This window comes from Embiotoca jacksoni, unplaced genomic scaffold (assembly GCF_022577435.1).
Source record: "Embiotoca jacksoni isolate LCO1_2020_lvr unplaced genomic scaffold, fEmbJac1.0.p SCAF_10, whole genome shotgun sequence".
In the NCBI taxonomy this organism is placed as follows: domain Eukaryota; kingdom Metazoa; phylum Chordata; class Actinopteri; family Embiotocidae; genus Embiotoca; species Embiotoca jacksoni.
The window spans coordinates 18,025,981-18,043,177 of record NW_027185230.1 but is presented as its reverse complement, the minus strand read 5'-3'; the positions used below and the strand labels follow the sequence as shown (position 1 = coordinate 18,043,177).

Below are 17,197 nucleotides of genomic sequence, written 5' to 3'. Positions count from 1 at the left end.
CGTCAGAGACGGGATAATGCTCATGGGTGAGAGTCTTCAACAAGAACTAAAAACTTTGGTTAAGAGGAAGTATTTTTGCCAGGATGGGAAAACGAGGCAGCTCTCAGGATTTGATCAATACTCCACATATCGTACTGCTTTGTTGTGTGCTAGATGCTTGTGTTGTTTCTACAAAGGGAAATTGTACAAACAAGCCTTGCTCTTCTTATTAAATATAGCATTTTAATGAGAAATAGATTATTATATGAAACATTCATTTAAAATAAGCTGATATAATGATACCAACAGAATAGCAAAAAAAGTACATAGGCAAGGTATTAGGTGTAAAAATCTTCAGACATATCCATGGGTACATGTACAGTAAGCAACACTGTGGTAGCATAATGCCATACGAGTAAATGTGCTTGTTTTATGGACCTTGCAAGTGGCTCAAAACGAAATTGTAATATACAGCAGGTTTTGACAGTATAAAAACAGTCATTAATGGTCATGAATCTAATTAGATACATAAGACATGGGTGCCCTGTATTTTGTGCTAATGTACTCAAATGAAGGGCTTTTTTTTTTTTTTTTTGAAGTAGTCTTTGTATTCCCTTTCGATACTGTTATATTTTATAATATTGTTACCGTAGCAGAGCGTTGTTACTGTAACAGAGTTAATATTTACAGACATATTGTACAGCAGGGGACCAAAAAAAAATAAATAGCCACCATTACTTTAAGTCACGTGTTGTCTCTGTCTGGTGGTCCGTGTCCCCACATGCACAAACCTCCTCGAAGGTGGAACTCTCAGGAGGAGGTGAAAAGACTATATTTGATCAACATGAATGGTCTTAAATTCTGAAGCTAATTCAGTGTCACTCTTCCGTGTAACATCTAAAAGTTTTCTCCAGCTCTAAACATGTTAAAGGGATAGATAACAGGCACTTAATAATAATAATAATAGTAATAATAATAATGATGATAAGAATAATTTGGAAACAATTCATTTGGATAGTCCAATATTGATGCTGAACAATCAAGACAATATATTCAGGGCACCTCTGTAGGTTACGAGTTGAGTTTACCTTCAGTTTGTCAGACTCAGCTCTGTTTATATAAACTTACAGCAATCTCTGTGTATCCACATTACATTGGTACCGTTAACATATTTGTAAAAGTGTAAAGTTTTATTATACTAACATAAGCGCACTAATGAGCTCAAAATTCAGCAAAGTGAGCGCTGTGAGCTCGCGCTGTAGCTAACGACTTTCAGATGACACAACCCTGATGGAAGTTTTGTTCTGTGAGAATAGTTTGACCCACAGAGCTGAGCCTGATCCTAACCCATACGTGGGGAAACCAGTCATTCATATACTGTAATTGGATAAATTGGTATCTATGAAGCAGTTCTGAAGCATTAAAAGAGCTTCATAAACAAGCTGGCAAAAGAAAACACTAAGTCACACCGAGCCAGACATGTTTCTGTTAGCCTACATCCTGACATAACACACATCGGGTGAGGTAAAATTCTGGATGCAGTGAAATCTTGAGCTGAAAAAGCTGTTTTTTTTTTTCCTTTTTTTTTCCTTCTTTTTATTATTATAAGGTTTTCGTGTTTAAGTGACAACCCACCACTGTTGTCCAAAGAAATATCACATAACTCTGCTTACAGCTGACCCCGAATGACTAGTGTCACCAAAATGTTAAAGAAAAACACGTATTTTAAAGAACACAAAGTTAAACAATAATACCAACACAACCGAAATATCTACATCAAAAAAAATAACCAACATTTACAGAAAAACAAACAAACAAGTAGAACAACCAGAACAAGTGTAGTTTTTTTTTTTTTTTTTTTTTTTTTTAGCTGTTTAGAAGTTGGGCAGCAGCCTTTACACTGGTAGGAGGGTTATTTCAGAGTTTGGGTGTCACAGCAGCAAATCTGATATCTCCTAATATGTTTGAATCCCCGAAAAAGGCCTGTCGAGCTATAGGTTGTACAACATGAGCGACCCTGGCATTGTTTTTGTCAACACACATCTGAATAAATGACTGTACCTACACAAAGTCATCGGCAATAGAAATGTTTCAGCATTGGATTACCCAAAAAAAATGTGTGACCATCAATACATAGGTAGTGTGTCAGATGTCAGTTCGATGATTGAGAGTGTAAAACACAGTTGCAGTTTTGTTGATGCTTCCAGCAACATGCAAAATTTTTTACATTTTATATCTTAACAGAAAAACAGACACTTTTACACGTGGTCATAAAAAGCTTACAGATTAAACACTGCCAAAAAAGGTATTTTAGGCTTTAATATATCAATTTCTTCTTCTTCTTCTTCTTCTTCTTGTTCTTCTTCTTTTTTCTTGTGGCACAACACAGATTCAATGGCTTTACAACACGATCTTATTCAACATAATATGAGTCGCTTGTCATCTTCTTATTTGCTGTGCTCTTATCTGAAATCATTTGAGAGAGTAAAACAAAAACATACAAATGCAACATCTTTTTTTTCTTTTTTCGGTATTATGAAGACGGTGAGGTGGCGATGACCGTTCTGCCTCACTATATGTCTACCTCAGGGAAGTGTATGGCTTTAAGTTGTCTTGCAAATGTGCCTGAACGATGAATGTTTACATTTTGCTCTTGGTGCTGAAAAAGCTCCACAAATCAGCAGTCACGACATGTACATTTTGCAAAGCTGTACAAAATAGCATTGATTGTTAAATCTTCAGACCACAATATTGCACTCACGCACCAGGAGGTACTGCCTTGTGAAAAAACACAGCTTGAATTCCAAACACGGGAAGAAGCGCTCCAAATGCAAGATTCAGCAAAGACTGGAGTCGATCTCAAATGACACATTCAATTAACGAACAGCAATAAGCATCAAGCCCAAAAAAAAAAAAAAAAAAAAAAGAAAAGGAAAAAAATCAAATACACACACGCACACACACATTCACCCACATATATATGTATATATAAACAGCTGGCTTTTGTTATTTGACATGACTATCCGTTACCGCCCTGCTGTGTGCCTTACGTGTCAGAACAATGATGAAGAGCCTCATAACTCACAAAGAGCAATGCAGATTCACTGTGGGTCTGAAATGTAATAAAGACTCTATAAGTAATGTGTTGACTACTTACTCACTAGGGCTATTTAATCCTTACAATGTATAAACATTTTTTATATTAAACTGTCCATTAGATCTGAAATATTTTGCACATTAGCTGAAATAAAATGATATCTGGTCTGCCCTTGTGTTATATCATGATTCCTTTAAAAATGTTTTTTTTTTTTTTTTTCAATAAAGAATGGCAGTTTCAGATATAACCATTGATCCCTTAGAATAAAATCAAGGCCTCTTTTTCATCACCTCTTTACATAGATTTAATTTTTTTTTTCTCCTCTCTCTCTTTTAAGTTCTTTTAGGGAATTACAGACATGCTGGGACAAATATGATACAGTCCTTATAGTGGTTCCATTAATCTTCTTTATCTGCCAGAAAAGCTTTTCATCAATGCCTTTTCCTTTTTCTCTTTAAGAATTATGCTTACAAAGTTAATATTACATCAAAAGGCAGAAAAGGTCCAAAAAAAAATGAAAAAGAGAACAAAAAAAAGATTAATATCCCCTCATAGTTCATTGGTCGGGTGTTTCTGTTTAGTTTGCTGTCCTTGTGTTAATGTTACGTTCAGCAGAGTTTAGCAGTCAGATGATCTGATTGTTTTAATATCTCTGTGCTGTACATGTCCAAGGCATGATTCACTCGAATCATCTCGCTGTTGTTGAGCTTGAGCCGATGCTTCAGCATACAAGAGAAGAGGTCCAGCTGGGGTTTTCCAGGAGCAGATGGAGGCGCTAGACGGTTAATTCGATCCCTAATGTCCAGTAACAGGAGCATAACAGATGAGGACGAGTAGAACTGAGTTCCTTGTGTGTACGACTGGTTCACCTGCTGCACAGCACTACGTAGCAGGTCGGCGTTAAAGCGCAGGCTGTAACCGAACACTTGGATGTCAGAGATTTTAATGTAGATCTGGCGCTTGTTAGGGTCTGCAAGATCCACGGGGCCCTGCCCTGTATCATTGCGGAGGCCAGTTGGGATCTTAGTGCGGCTGCGCAGGTAAATGTGCACCGTCTCGAAGAATGTCTTCCAGCGGTTGCCCAGCAGGAGAGTCCAGTTGAAGCACTGGGAGTTCTGCAGTCGTACTTTTTCCCAGCGCGGGTAACCGTGTTCGCCGAAGGGCATGCTCCAGCCCTCCGAGTGGCTGCCACTGAAGGGGTTGACGTACACGAAAAACATGGGGTCGACGCTGCTGTTTCGCATCTGGCAGATCTTCATTGACAAACCGATTATCATGTGGAGGTAGTCCATCCGGTTCTTGTTACTTTTGAGAGTGAGGGACATGCGCTTACGCCATCGCGGGTCAAAGAAAGTCTCCAGCCGGATCTCATTACTAATGAAAGTGGTATGAATGTACAATCGGGAATCCATTTTCTGTAACAGGTATTTGAGTTCCAGGTCCTGAAAGTCCAGATCAGTTTCAAAGCTGATGAACTGCTCGCTACGTTCTGAGTCCACATTCTGGGGCTCGCAGCGGCCGCGGTACAACTTGTAGCCCTTGTTGCAGGAGCCACATTGGGAGATGTTGGCCAGGCTGCACATGGCACAGCTGTTGTTGCCGCCTATGACACACGGGATGGGCCGCTGGCACAGTGTGACGCCTGTGTGGCACACGCATGTCCTTTGGCTCTCCAGGAAGGTCCCCCAGAAGCCATTCTCATTGCAGTACAGGAAGGACTGAACCCTGTTGAGCCACTGCATGACAGATCTAGGGAGACAGAAGGTGGGAAAATGGGGGAGGAGCATTAACAGAGATTAGAAAGTTGAAAACTCAATTTAGCCCGAGCAAGATGGCCTTTCCATTCTGAAATGAACAGACACCCAAACGCCGACAGGAAAGCAGCGGAAAAAAAAGATAACAAAGATAGCTTTGTTAAATGCAAATCAGCCATGTGTACCTATAAAACACCAAATCAGGGAGGAGAATAGTTTTTCCTTCAAGGGGGAGGAGTTTGATTATTTCCCTCGGGTGGAAGGCATTACTTGCTATTCTTACCCTGTCTTTTCTTTTCCCCTCAGGCATCTTTTTCCTTGTCATCTTGACAGTACTGGAACTTCTCTTCTGACTACAGAAGGTGAATTCTGAATCTTGAGTTTTCAGAGAGGAAGGCTGGTCAAGGTTAGTTTGACATGTAAATGAACTTAAACACTAACTATGATGGATGACGTTGCATTTTGAGCAGGCCCAAAAGCCCCCAAGCTGTACCCAAGTGATTCAGGAAAAGACTTCTTGAAGAGGATGACGGAAGTACACTCTTTGATTCCACTATCTTTGGCTTCGAAATGAGAAAACAAGATCTTAAGTAAGATACATTTCAGACATTATTTGCCTGTCAGTAATAAAATATTTTGTTCGATATTCTTTAAGGCTTACATTCATAGTTTGCACATGTCTTTGATGTCCCTTTCAACATCTTATTTTAAATCCTTTATAGTACTGAAGTATTTTCAGTAATTGCAGTAGTCGGAGGAACACGAGTGCACGGACAAAAACAAATCCATGTCTGCCTGTTTTGTGAAATGGTTTGTCAACACTAATTTGTCTCTCTTTTTTGGCAATAAATAATCTCTCTTGGTTGATTATTATAGTTCTCATTTCATCACTCATCAGAGGGATTTTTAATATTAGCAACACCAAAATATTTGAAATTGCTGAGACACTGTTAAAGGCTGAAAACTGGATCTACATTGAGAGGCTGCATATGCAGCATGCTGTCTTTGAGATGGGAAACCCATAAATGCTGCTTCAACCCAAAAAGGTTTGACATGTATAACAATAACTCGTCAGCATACAATGAGACTTTGTGTTTCTTAATGAAGACACACGGCAGGGAATCTAAGATTATAAGTAGCTCAATGCCAAGGATTAATTGAAGAGGGGAAAGAGATAACTATATCTGATAAAAATGAGTACAGTGACTAGAATCAATGCCACTGTTGCAAAAAAACAAACAAAAAACACCACATTAAAATATTTCTGTCAAGAAAACTTTGAACAGAAATGTACCAAAAAAAAAAAATGCTGTTTTCATTTGATTTTATACACTTTATTAATCCCCGAGGGGAAATTTCTTCACTACAGCAGGGGGGCTCTCAGGGGGGAGCTGCTGCAGCAGGCTGCCACTAGCGCGGCGCCAGGTAACCTGACCTGAGGTGCATGTTTTTGGATGATGGGAGGAAGCCGGAGAACCCGGAGAGAACCCACGCAAGCACAGGGAGAACATGCAAACTCCGCACAGAAAGGCCCAGGACCGGATTCGAACCCGGAACCTTTTTTTTTTGCTGTGAGGTGACAGTGCTAACCACTGCACCACCGTGCCGCCCTAAAGCTTCATGAAGCCTGTCTTATTCAGAAAACTAAACCAAAGAAGAACCATGCAGGTGGGTCAGCTAGATCTTGTCATAAACATCGAGTAAGATCACTTGACTTTATAGTTCTGGTTTAGCTTTTTTCATCAGGAAGATACTTGCATGATTAAAAGTTTGTGCAAGACCTGAATTTTAAACGTCACATTTACACATAATAAATCAAGGAGATGAAAATATATTGAATTTCTCATTTAAGTCTTGTAAAATCCTATAATCTAGTATTATTTATTATGCATAGCCGGACTAATTTGTTCTACAGTTAAAGTTTTTTTTTTCCAGAAAATCATTTCATGCTCGTCTATCTAAATTGGTTGTGAAGAATATATTTTTAAAAACCTCAATTTTAAATATATTATCAATCTCTTACTGTATTGATTACTGTCATTTCTTTAATGAATCTGAGTGCAGCTGTTTCCTTGATTTAGTATTTAGTAATTTCCCATGTCTCCCAATAGGAAAATGTATGTTTTGCATGGTTCAGGGGGTTAGTTGTGTCTGTGTGGAAAGAAATGCATTACATTCATTCTGAAATGAACTATTCTGTCTTTATTTACAGGGTGAAGAAGAGACTGAACAGCACTGATTTCATTTTAATGTTTTGCTCTCAAGTTGGGCATCTTGTTTTCTGTCCTGAATGAAGTGTTGATTAAAAAGTGTTCTTGAGTGAGTGAGTGAGTAGTGCTTTTGGTATTTGTAGTTTGTTTCTATATTTATCTGTGTAGTCTGTATTTGCAGAGTTTCTTTTTCCTCAATGCTGCGGCTGTGTCGTAAATTGGACAAGATGTTTTCTTAATTTGCCGGCGTTTTGTCTGCTCGCATGTGTTTTGTCAGGTTGCAAGGAAAGGCATCAAACAGCTCTGGTCGTCAGATCATACATCACTGCTCCCTCATATGTTGGTGCGAGGCAAAGAAAGAGAAAGAGAGCATCAGAGCAGGAGCGGGGAATCTGCGCTGATCAGAGAATACAAAAAAAGACCAACAGATAGGGCACGCAAAATCAAAAAATGGAGCAAAAGCAAGGAACCAGTACTCTCATGATAACATGCGACAGGATATCTGCAGTATAAAATGAAATACAGTAATTTGGCCAGGATGTATTAAAGCAAAAATTGAGTTGCTTGTTTGACTTTAAACATGAATAATTAAAGGAAATGCATAGACCGGATGCAAATGATTTGGCAGGGAGTGATGCTTCTTCATATCTGTCACTATTAATCATTCATAGTGAAGATGTGTTCATTCTGCTTGAAGCAAGCTGCTATATTCATTCCAGCAAATGCAACAGCAAAGCCATTTAAGTTTCCACAGTGAGTATTCACAGCAGAATTTACAGTGCTTGTAATGGATGGATGTCTTGTGGTGAGGTAAACCTGGAGCAATTATAAAGTGTTAATATGCATTTGTAATTATGGCCAGCCAACAATGCATTGGGTGCCTGTGTTTTCATTAGCTGATATAAATATGTTTATTGGCTGACCTTATTTGAAATATAATAGTAAAAGGGCAACTTGATTTAAAACTTTAAATATTTTTGGGATAAGTTTAACTAAGTTAACATCCTAATTGTTGCTCTCAGGGAGAACTAACTTGTTCTGTGTTGCATCCAGACTGCATTATCACCACCTACATACTACAATGCCTGTATTTTTAAGTTGGCTGTATACATGCTGTGCATTTTCACACAATTTAGTCTGCACTAACAACTGGCATGATAAACATCGTTTATGAAGTGGCGAGCAGGTCACTTAAATGAAAGACATTATTCAGAAAATAAGATTTACTCTGGAGTCCACGGATACCACAATGACCGAGTCATCTTTAGTATGTTGCCTAGGTAACATAGCATCATAAATGCTTTTCCTTTCCTTTTTTTTGTCTTGCTGTTTCTCACTCTGCAGCACATTGTGACACCTACAGCCAAAGACTTGAAAGAAAAAGAAACATCCCCTTCGTATTTCATATTGCAGTCCATATACTGACATTATAGTTTTCCTGTTAATAAATCTGGAGAATGATTTCACCTCTCAATAGTACTTCATCATATTTCTCATCTTGGTTATATTGAGCTCATAGTAATTTGATTTGACTCTGCTGTGGCACTCCTGTATTCTCCTTCTTAATGGTAAAGCCACGTATAGGAGGATAAGCATGCGGGATAATACACCGCCCTGAGAGACCACCATGATCCCACTTGTTGATCTGACAAAGAGTTAAGTGGTGTTTGTGGGGCGGTCTGTGACCCACCGGGGCTTTCACATGTATAGCTCGGCGAAATTCACCCTGCAGTGGTGTCTGGACGGTCTTAGGACCACCACGATTCTCACAGCACCTCTCCAAGTGCGATAATGCAAAACAGCAGGTGGAAGACGACGTCATTTTCCCATTGTGGGCCCTGATATATGAACGTGGAGCGATCCAAATGGCCTCTCACTGGGGATCTGTCTTGCTGTCATTTAGAACCCCAGTGTGTCGATGCTTTGCCACCGGGGCCGGGCAAGATGCTTTTTCACATCTTCATCAGCATCCTCTGCAGTCTCACTGGCAGGTTGGAGATGTGCTGGAAGGCCTCCCTGAGGTGGTTGGCACATTCCTTGAAAGCACTTGGACTGATGCTATATGGGCTCTCAGCTCTACCTCGATTCCCTCACTCTCTGATCAGCTGCTCGCCTGCCTACTGAAGAGGTAGGAGTTGGGGTTGGAGGCCCTGATGGTAATGTGGGGTACTTCTTCATGAATCAGGGACTGACGCAGGTATATCTTAATGGACTGACAGCATAACTGACTCCGGACAAACTCACGCATGTTGTGATTGTGAAGTGAAAGTGATGAAACACATCATTTTAACACAGTACCTCTTATAGTGATACGTGTTCACAGTTTTAATTAAAATGAACATATGGGGGTTGAGACTTGGTAAATGATACTCATTGTGCAACATTAACAACTCCTGAAACTGTAACAGCATATAGAAGTGAGATAATTTGTCTAGAAGCTCTGTGTCAGCTTTAGACCACTCACACATGATGCAGATGTGATGAAAATAAATAAGTCCTCCATCTGATGCAAAGCTGCCTCACACGAGTAAACAAATAAACATGCTGCTCTTATTTCTAGTGCCATCAGGCACTCTTGATGCGTACTCCATGGAAGAGCAAGCACATACTGCAGCTCTTTGATAACACTTCAGAACAAACCTTTGCCAACTCACGCACAAATGTGGGTGTGCTCCTTTTTCTGTCAGTGACAGTCGAAAACGGCTCATTTTCAGACCACTTAAATGAATATTTTACGGATTCTGTTTCCATTTATACGGTGACATCCCCTACACGGAACAGTTTTAGGGGCGTTTCATGTGGCAGCCGGAAAACGTTGCACATTTTGCATAGTGTTTTCTGATATTTGCCACAGTGGACGGGGGGAGATTTCTGGCATTTAATGCAGTGCTGACACCACGGCACATCTGCAGCACGGCTGGTAGGCTGCAACTTGCAGTAGGTGGTGACAGATGTGTGCAATGACCTATCTGAAAAGTCCCACAGCTACATTTTCTTTTCAGACTGCAAAGTGAAATACAAGAGTGAGCTCAAGTGTTTTGGGCGTGTGCAAAGCCTCAGCACTAAGTTGACTTGATAGACAGAAACAACAGAAGCATAAGTTAAAATATATAATGGATGACATCCTTACTGTGTACGCTTCAAGAAGTGACAATGAAGAACCCATATATAAATCCAAAGGAGAAATTTTCCTGAAAGATGTCTCTCCTCCGTCTTTTCAGGCAAAGCGGGAGAGAAAGTATCCAAAAATATCCACACCAAACATTTTGGTTCATGTCGCTGAGTGACTCCACATCTAATATGGAAGTCTTGCTTCTACCTACCTCTCCCTAGGCATCTGGTGGTTGGGATTGTGGTGACAACGGATGCTGAGGCCAAAGAGCTTGCGGGCGGTGCGCTGGATCTTGAGTCGCTGGATCTCCAGGGAACTCTGAAGGAGCCTGTAGCGGGCCTGCAGGTCCCAGTCGCTGCCCCACAGAAGATGCACACTGCTGATGGGCAGGAAGTGAGTGGAGGGCAGCCTCTTCAGGAAGGACTTGAACTCATCTGGATGACAGCGAGGGATGGGGAGGGAGACCAGATTGCAAAACAGAGAGATAAGAGCCAGGGACTACATGTATATCTACATACATGTATGTATTATTACTGTAGAATTAGGAAAATGCTAAATTAAGTTTAAATTGGTACAACAATTGTTAAATGAAAAGATGCATGTTTTGCTCGTTTAAAGTTCACGTCTATTGTCTTTAAAGGTTGTTTGATTTCTGTGGTTTGCAGTTGTGGATTGTGAGTATTTTTGGAGAAAGAGACTCTCAGTGCAGTAAACATCCTCGTACTCTGTGCTTCCAGACACCTACTCCAGATTACTGCCCCAACAAATTTGTTCCAACCAGTGGTGATGATTGTCCCCGTGTCTCTCTTGCTGCCTCAGATAATTCCTGCTCGTCTCCCCCTCACAAACCTCCTGTTTACAACATTGGCTTCAATTTTTTTAGTAACAATGGGCACCGAGATGTTACTAAACCTCCAGCGGCAAATACACAAGAAATATTTTAGTCAGTGTACTAATAAAAATATAATATAATATAAATTATTGACCCAGAGTAGCTAATTGTTATATCCCAAAAATAAATCTGAGCACATCTTTATAGATGGTATCATAAATATTTAAATTTCTAAAATGTCTCCTTAGCAATGTCACTATTTAATCTGAAAACTGTTCAAAAGTAGCCAAATAAGAAAAAAGAAACCACAAGCGCATTTTCTCTTCATACTATCACAGTTTAGAAGATGCATAGCTGAAAACCTGAAACCTAAATATAACATATAATGATGATAACAGAAAACCACCTGTGCTGTGGTTGAACGCATGGCATAGCTGTTCTTGGAGACAATACAAAGCTCCCCCACAGAACAGATATTGAACAGATGCACCTGTACAGCATTGAAGGCCCCTCCTACCGTCCTCCCCGAGACAGTTTAACTGCATCAACCGCAGAGTTTGAGAGCTCTTTTTCAGCCACAACCATGAGATGTCTGAATGTTCTTTCACTCTCCTCCCAGGCATGTCAGATCTCTCTTCCCCCTTTTTTTTTTTTTTTTTTTCTTCAAAGAAGCCAGATTCCCTCTTCTCCCCTGTTTTTAACTTGCCATATTCCTCCACCCAGCTTTTAGAGATGTCTTTTTCCTTGCTTGTCCTTTGTCTTGAAAAAAGACGGCAGCCAACATTCAAAATTATTACTGATTACCTGACCAAACCCCCCCCCACCCCCCACCCCCCCCACCCCACCCCAAAAAAAAAACCTCATCTCCATTATGAAGTCACTCACCAATGCCAGTTCAATAGTCACCAAGTCTTTTTTATAGAAGCTTTAAAGCCATCTAGGATCCCTTCCTTGATACACCATCCAAAGAGTCCATACAGTCCTGAGAGTGACTCTTATCTCAAGTCAGCTAGCACACCTTATCTAGAGATTACAGCTTTCACAAAGCAGCCCCACATTACTCCTGGTTCTATTACATCTTACTATGTTGGCTCCTACAAATACTTCATCCTACCTAAAGGTTTCCCAACCTACCAGGTCTTATAGATACCAGGTTGCCTTCCAGATTTCTGCTTTTAAAAAATAAATCCACAGAATCAGAGAAAATGCAATGCGGCCAATTCAGCTGCTCTTGTTGCAGGTAACAGATTTCCCCGGTTATTAGAAATTCATATTCAGGAGAGCACAGCGGGAGAACATTCTGTTCATGTGGGATATCCAGCACGTTACACAACTGCACCAATGAGGTTATCAGTTATGATTAATCGAATCCCCCTTTTTTAATTTTAAGAGGCAAACAACTGGTTTAATAAAGTTCTCCCAGAGGAGACACCTGTCTTTGTAGAGAGAGCACTGGACATAAATGATATGCACAAAAGAAAATGTTTTGACAGGATATATCTAAATTTGTTTACTAAATATATTCTGACAACAGTGGACACTTGGCAAATCACAACTTACAGAGCTGCAGAAGGGTCACGATGGGAAATTCTTTCTTATTTTCCCCCAAAATACGTCTTTGTGCTCCCTTTCATTACCTTGCAACACATTTTTATGATTGTTTGCATAACTTCTGCATTCCCTCTGATGCATACAAAGGGACTGAGCTGTTTCCTGGTATAGTATTATATAGTGGGCTGCCGCAGTGCTCGTGGGCGTACGCTCAGCAGCTCAGTAGCAATCATTGGAGCTAGATAAATAACAACATTAGCTAGTTTGCCCGTGAGTGCTCTCGCCAACTGCTGCCAAGGCCAACTGAGAAAGGCTGTAGCTGTGATTATTACTACAGCCATAATATGACGTGTGACTGTGACTGCGGCCATGGCTGCACTCTTATTGTTATGATTATAGGTGAGACACATTAGTTTATGAAAGGTGGACCTCTAAGTACATGCAGCGGTTTATTGTGCGCAGGCTATGTGTTGGATTGAAGCTGCAGTGTTCCTGAACTCTCGTTGTGTTTAGGCGACATGTCTGTCATATCTGATCAAAGCATTTTATGTTTGAGTCCTGTGTTGCATAATGACTCTTTCATGGCTAATTTTAACTGCAGCAATAGACCCGTCACAGTACTGGTACCATTTATCCATAGTTACATTCAATCCCAAAACGCAGCTATAGTCTGAGCAACAAGCATCTCGACCACCGCAGCTTCACCCGGGACAACCGGGCAAAGCAGCAGCAGCTGTGGTCACGGTCAGGGACTTTACGCTGTCGTAGCTCTGCCTTTTAAAAAAAAAAGTACTGAGCAATAAATGCATCATGTAAAGTGCCAGATCGTCTCTATTTTCTGTTGTACCTGCAGAAGATTTCCCTCAACTGGCAGCGTAATAACAAACCAACTGCTTATATGAAACAGAGAGGATGCAAAAAAATATTGCGAGGCCAAGCAAAACTATTTCAGGAAATGGACATGTGACATCACAAACTAATACAAAAACAAAAGTGAATAATGTCAGTTTGGTTCCGTCAGCAGCAATTCTCTCTGTGGCCATTCGGTTAGATTTAATTTTGGTTTCATCGTGTAGGGGTAAGATCTTTACGATAGATAACTTACGAGCACTCACAAAATATATCCACTTCCAAAATATTAGGAATATGGCTGACATTTTAGGCAACAACTTGTGCTCAATCCAGTAAAAGTATTTGGCTTAATGTTATAGTATAGTTAATTTTACAATCTGTACAACTTGATATAATATTTTAAGATTTACGCATCTGCTTCCAAGTTAGAAATAAAAACTAAAAAAGTATTATTTGTTTTTATAGTCCAAAGCTAAAGTGAATATGTTTGGCCAAAAGGTTCCACGCAGACCTTCCTACTTATTGATTCCTTTATATCTGATTTTGGGGCATGTGAGAACATCATTTTGTGATGCAGGAAAGTTGTTTTTAAAAAAAATCCTTGGTTTTCTTAGGTCTGTGTACTTCATTTTCAAGCAATGCTTTTGAAGATATTCTGCACTCAGCGACCTTCATGACTAACATTAACTTTCCTCTATGGTACATAAATATATTTATCTGTTGCTGGCAGGTTTTATTGGGACACTTTTATATCATATCAATAATAGATATAAATGGTGTCTTGCCATGCAACAACGAGGCACTAGCTGAGCTTTTCCCTCCACTGAGTCCAAAATTCTACAGCCCCTCTGGTGCTGGCATTCACATTCACTCCTCCACAAACAAAGAAGATTGTTTGCAGATGATTTCATTCATCTTTTTAATAAATAATTTGACCCGATAGTTGTCGTATTTGTTTTCATTCATTCAAAATATTCATACTTGTATAAAACAAAAAATAGGCTATTTGTCAGTGTGTTCCAAAGATGACACTTCAGATTTAAGAAGAAAGATATAAGATACAAAAAAAAAAAAAAAAAAAAAATTCTAAATATAGTATTGGACCTCAGATTTAACTCGATGTTAATAATTGTCAACCGTGAAACGGATTTTCCAGCTTACCAGAGTTTTCAAAGTCTTTATAAGAAGCTGCCCACGACTCAGACATTCCCAACAGCGTGTTCTCCATGATCTGGATGTCGGTGATGGGACAGTTGCATTGGGGATACTCCTCGGCACACTGACAGATGCACTGGTTGTTATGGCACACATACTCTCCCTCTCCATTGCACATGATGTAGCTCAGAGCTGACTGGACAAACTTCTCCTGCAGGTATTCTGGGAAAATGACCTGAAGACCTGAAACACAGATAAATGGGAAGTTATAATGAAACACAACAGAAATTATTGACTGAATAGTATATACAATATTAAAGAAAAATAATTGCTTTCAGATGTGTTCCATTTTTTTTTATGTTCAAAATCAAAGAAACAATTTGACACATAAAAGCTTCCAAAAGCTCAAAACAAGATCTTGAAACTAATCTGTATTTAGAATAAGAACCAAAATAAAAGAGGAGAAAGCTGGCGCTGCTGTCAACGCATGATACATGTACGGGATCTCTTCACAGATACAGTCAGCACACACATGGGGGAAAAAAAGTTACACCGAATGGGAAAAGTGGCAATGAAATGGCTGACTGCCCTACCAAGATTGCTTTGTGTTATAAGCACTCATTTATTTTTCTAAAGGATGTGCTTCAAAGATCGCCTCTGTTCAACTTGAGCTGTCTGTTCTGTGGCGAGTCGCTCGTCCTGATGTGACAATGTACAAACATGATTGATGCCTGCTCTCTTGTGCCGTATCGGTTTATTTAGCAGTGAATTTATTTAACTTTGCGTGCATTTTCTCATGCGTACACATGCACTTCTCTGTGTGTTGCAACGCTTGCGGTTTGCACACCCAGACCTCGCAGCATTCTGCTAATTGTACAGTAATTGCGGCAGCTGAATATGTAATCTGGAGGTCAATTTGGATCTGTAGCTGAAAGCACCTCTTCACTTTTCACTATCACTGACAAGGTATTTATAATTTTTAGACTCGGAGGCAATCCATATCTCACCCTGGGGATCTCACAGAATTGAAGCTTGGACAGCTAACAGTATAGGCTTTCTCTTCAGTCCAGGCCCGGGGAAAATAAATCCCCTGCTCTACAAGCCACTGGATTGGAAAAGAACTAAATAGATTTTTCCTCCATGTATGAAACAGCATCTTGGCGGGGCCATATTTTCTTAATAGGTTTTGCTTGAGCACAAGCAGTGCCTCAGCAGAAAATATGCAACCAGGAACCAGAACAAAACATGTTATTGAATGATGAATGATTGCGTTATTATTTTTTTTTCACATATTATTTTCACCTTTGGTTGAAAACGGGAATCCATTTATGCAAAGTCAACATAATGTCGGCAAAATGAAAGGGAAAGTAAGCATATCATTTCATACTGTACACATGAATCATTTTCAGGGTCTTGTCAGAGTCAAACGGCATCTCTTAGTATGCACATGCATGCTGCAATTAATGCTCCTCATTTGCACCCACAATATATGCTAAATTATTTACTGTGAGTAATAGTAATCGTCATGGTGACAGGCTTTGAATGAAAGAAGCACAACTTGTGTTGCTATAAGGCTTTATACTTATTTCAAAGGCTAAAAATGGAGGTTGTATTTAAAGGTATTGTTAAATTGAATGCAAACTCGTTACTTCAGACCAAATATAAGGCAACCAGAAAAGCATTTGCAACTACTCAAGTATTCTGCTGCTCTTTAACATGCTTTGCTTGTAATGTGTACGCCTTCTTGGGTAATAGTAAGCTCCTTCCTCCTCCACACCTCATCAGGACCACTGCCCATCAGCGATGAAGGGAACAGAAGGAGGAAGGGATGGAGGGAGTAAAGGGGATGGATAGATCATGTCTGACCACAAAAGAGTTGGGTTGCGCGGGGCTTTTTCTCCATCAGGCCTGTCTGGATCCAATATTCATTTAGCTTGATGTATTCCTGGGCTTGAAACTTTAATGTGATTTGTGGGAAAATCCAGATGGCAAGTTCACGGATCAACGCTGCTCACTGACAGTGCCGGTGCCAGCGGCCGGGTGCACAATAACACAGAGTGCCTCAGCCCTCCCCTCTTTCTCTGCTTCTGCAGAGCCTCATACCTCATACCTCTAACCCTACCGTCAACACGTACACACAATTTCTGTTTCTGATATCAGGAGCTGGAAGATTGCAGAAGGAGCCATTTGGGATGCCGACATTCGGCTCGGCAGTATCAGTCAAAAAATCTATTGTTTTCCACTCTCAGTGTTTCTGTCCGTTCTCTCGCTCTCTCACTCCGTCTCTGTACACATCTCTACCGTCACACTTTATTACACTCACTCCTACTCCAGCCACACATATGCACATGGCCCTTGACTCTTCCCCCATCATCCTTTGGCTCTCGCTCACTCCATCAATCACTCTCCTCATTCCTGTTTCTTCACCTCTTCTGCTCCCCTCTACATTCTCCCGCTGAGCACGCACTCAAGTATTGGAAATGTGATGTCTTGTCCTCCCACTCCAGTGTAGAAGTGATGTCATGCAATAAAAGTAAGTTCATCAACATTTGTTAGTGCAGTGGGGGATGAGTGAGAGAACTGGAACCCTGGGGCCAAAAATGAAATGAGAAATGAATCAGACTAAAAACATTTATCTTGCAGCTTTGCCGTGTT

At 40.2% G+C, this 17,197-nt stretch overlaps 1 protein-coding gene across 1 annotated transcript in view; it reads right to left on the bottom strand.

Annotated features, from left to right (window-relative positions):
- Positions 1-200: 200 nt before the first annotated feature.
- Positions 201-17,197, bottom strand: part of brinp1 (bone morphogenetic protein/retinoic acid inducible neural-specific 1) — a 103,855-nt gene continuing 86,858 nt past the window's right edge. Inside the window, exons 6-8 of the mRNA XM_069171481.1 lie at positions 14,549-14,785; positions 10,364-10,586; positions 201-4,825 (exon numbers count right to left, since the gene is read on the bottom strand). Of these exons, the coding sequence (XP_069027582.1) occupies positions 3,685-4,825; positions 10,364-10,586; positions 14,549-14,785 (1,601 nt within the window). The 3' untranslated portion in view covers positions 201-3,684. The remainder of the gene's footprint in view (positions 4,826-10,363; positions 10,587-14,548; positions 14,786-17,197) is intronic.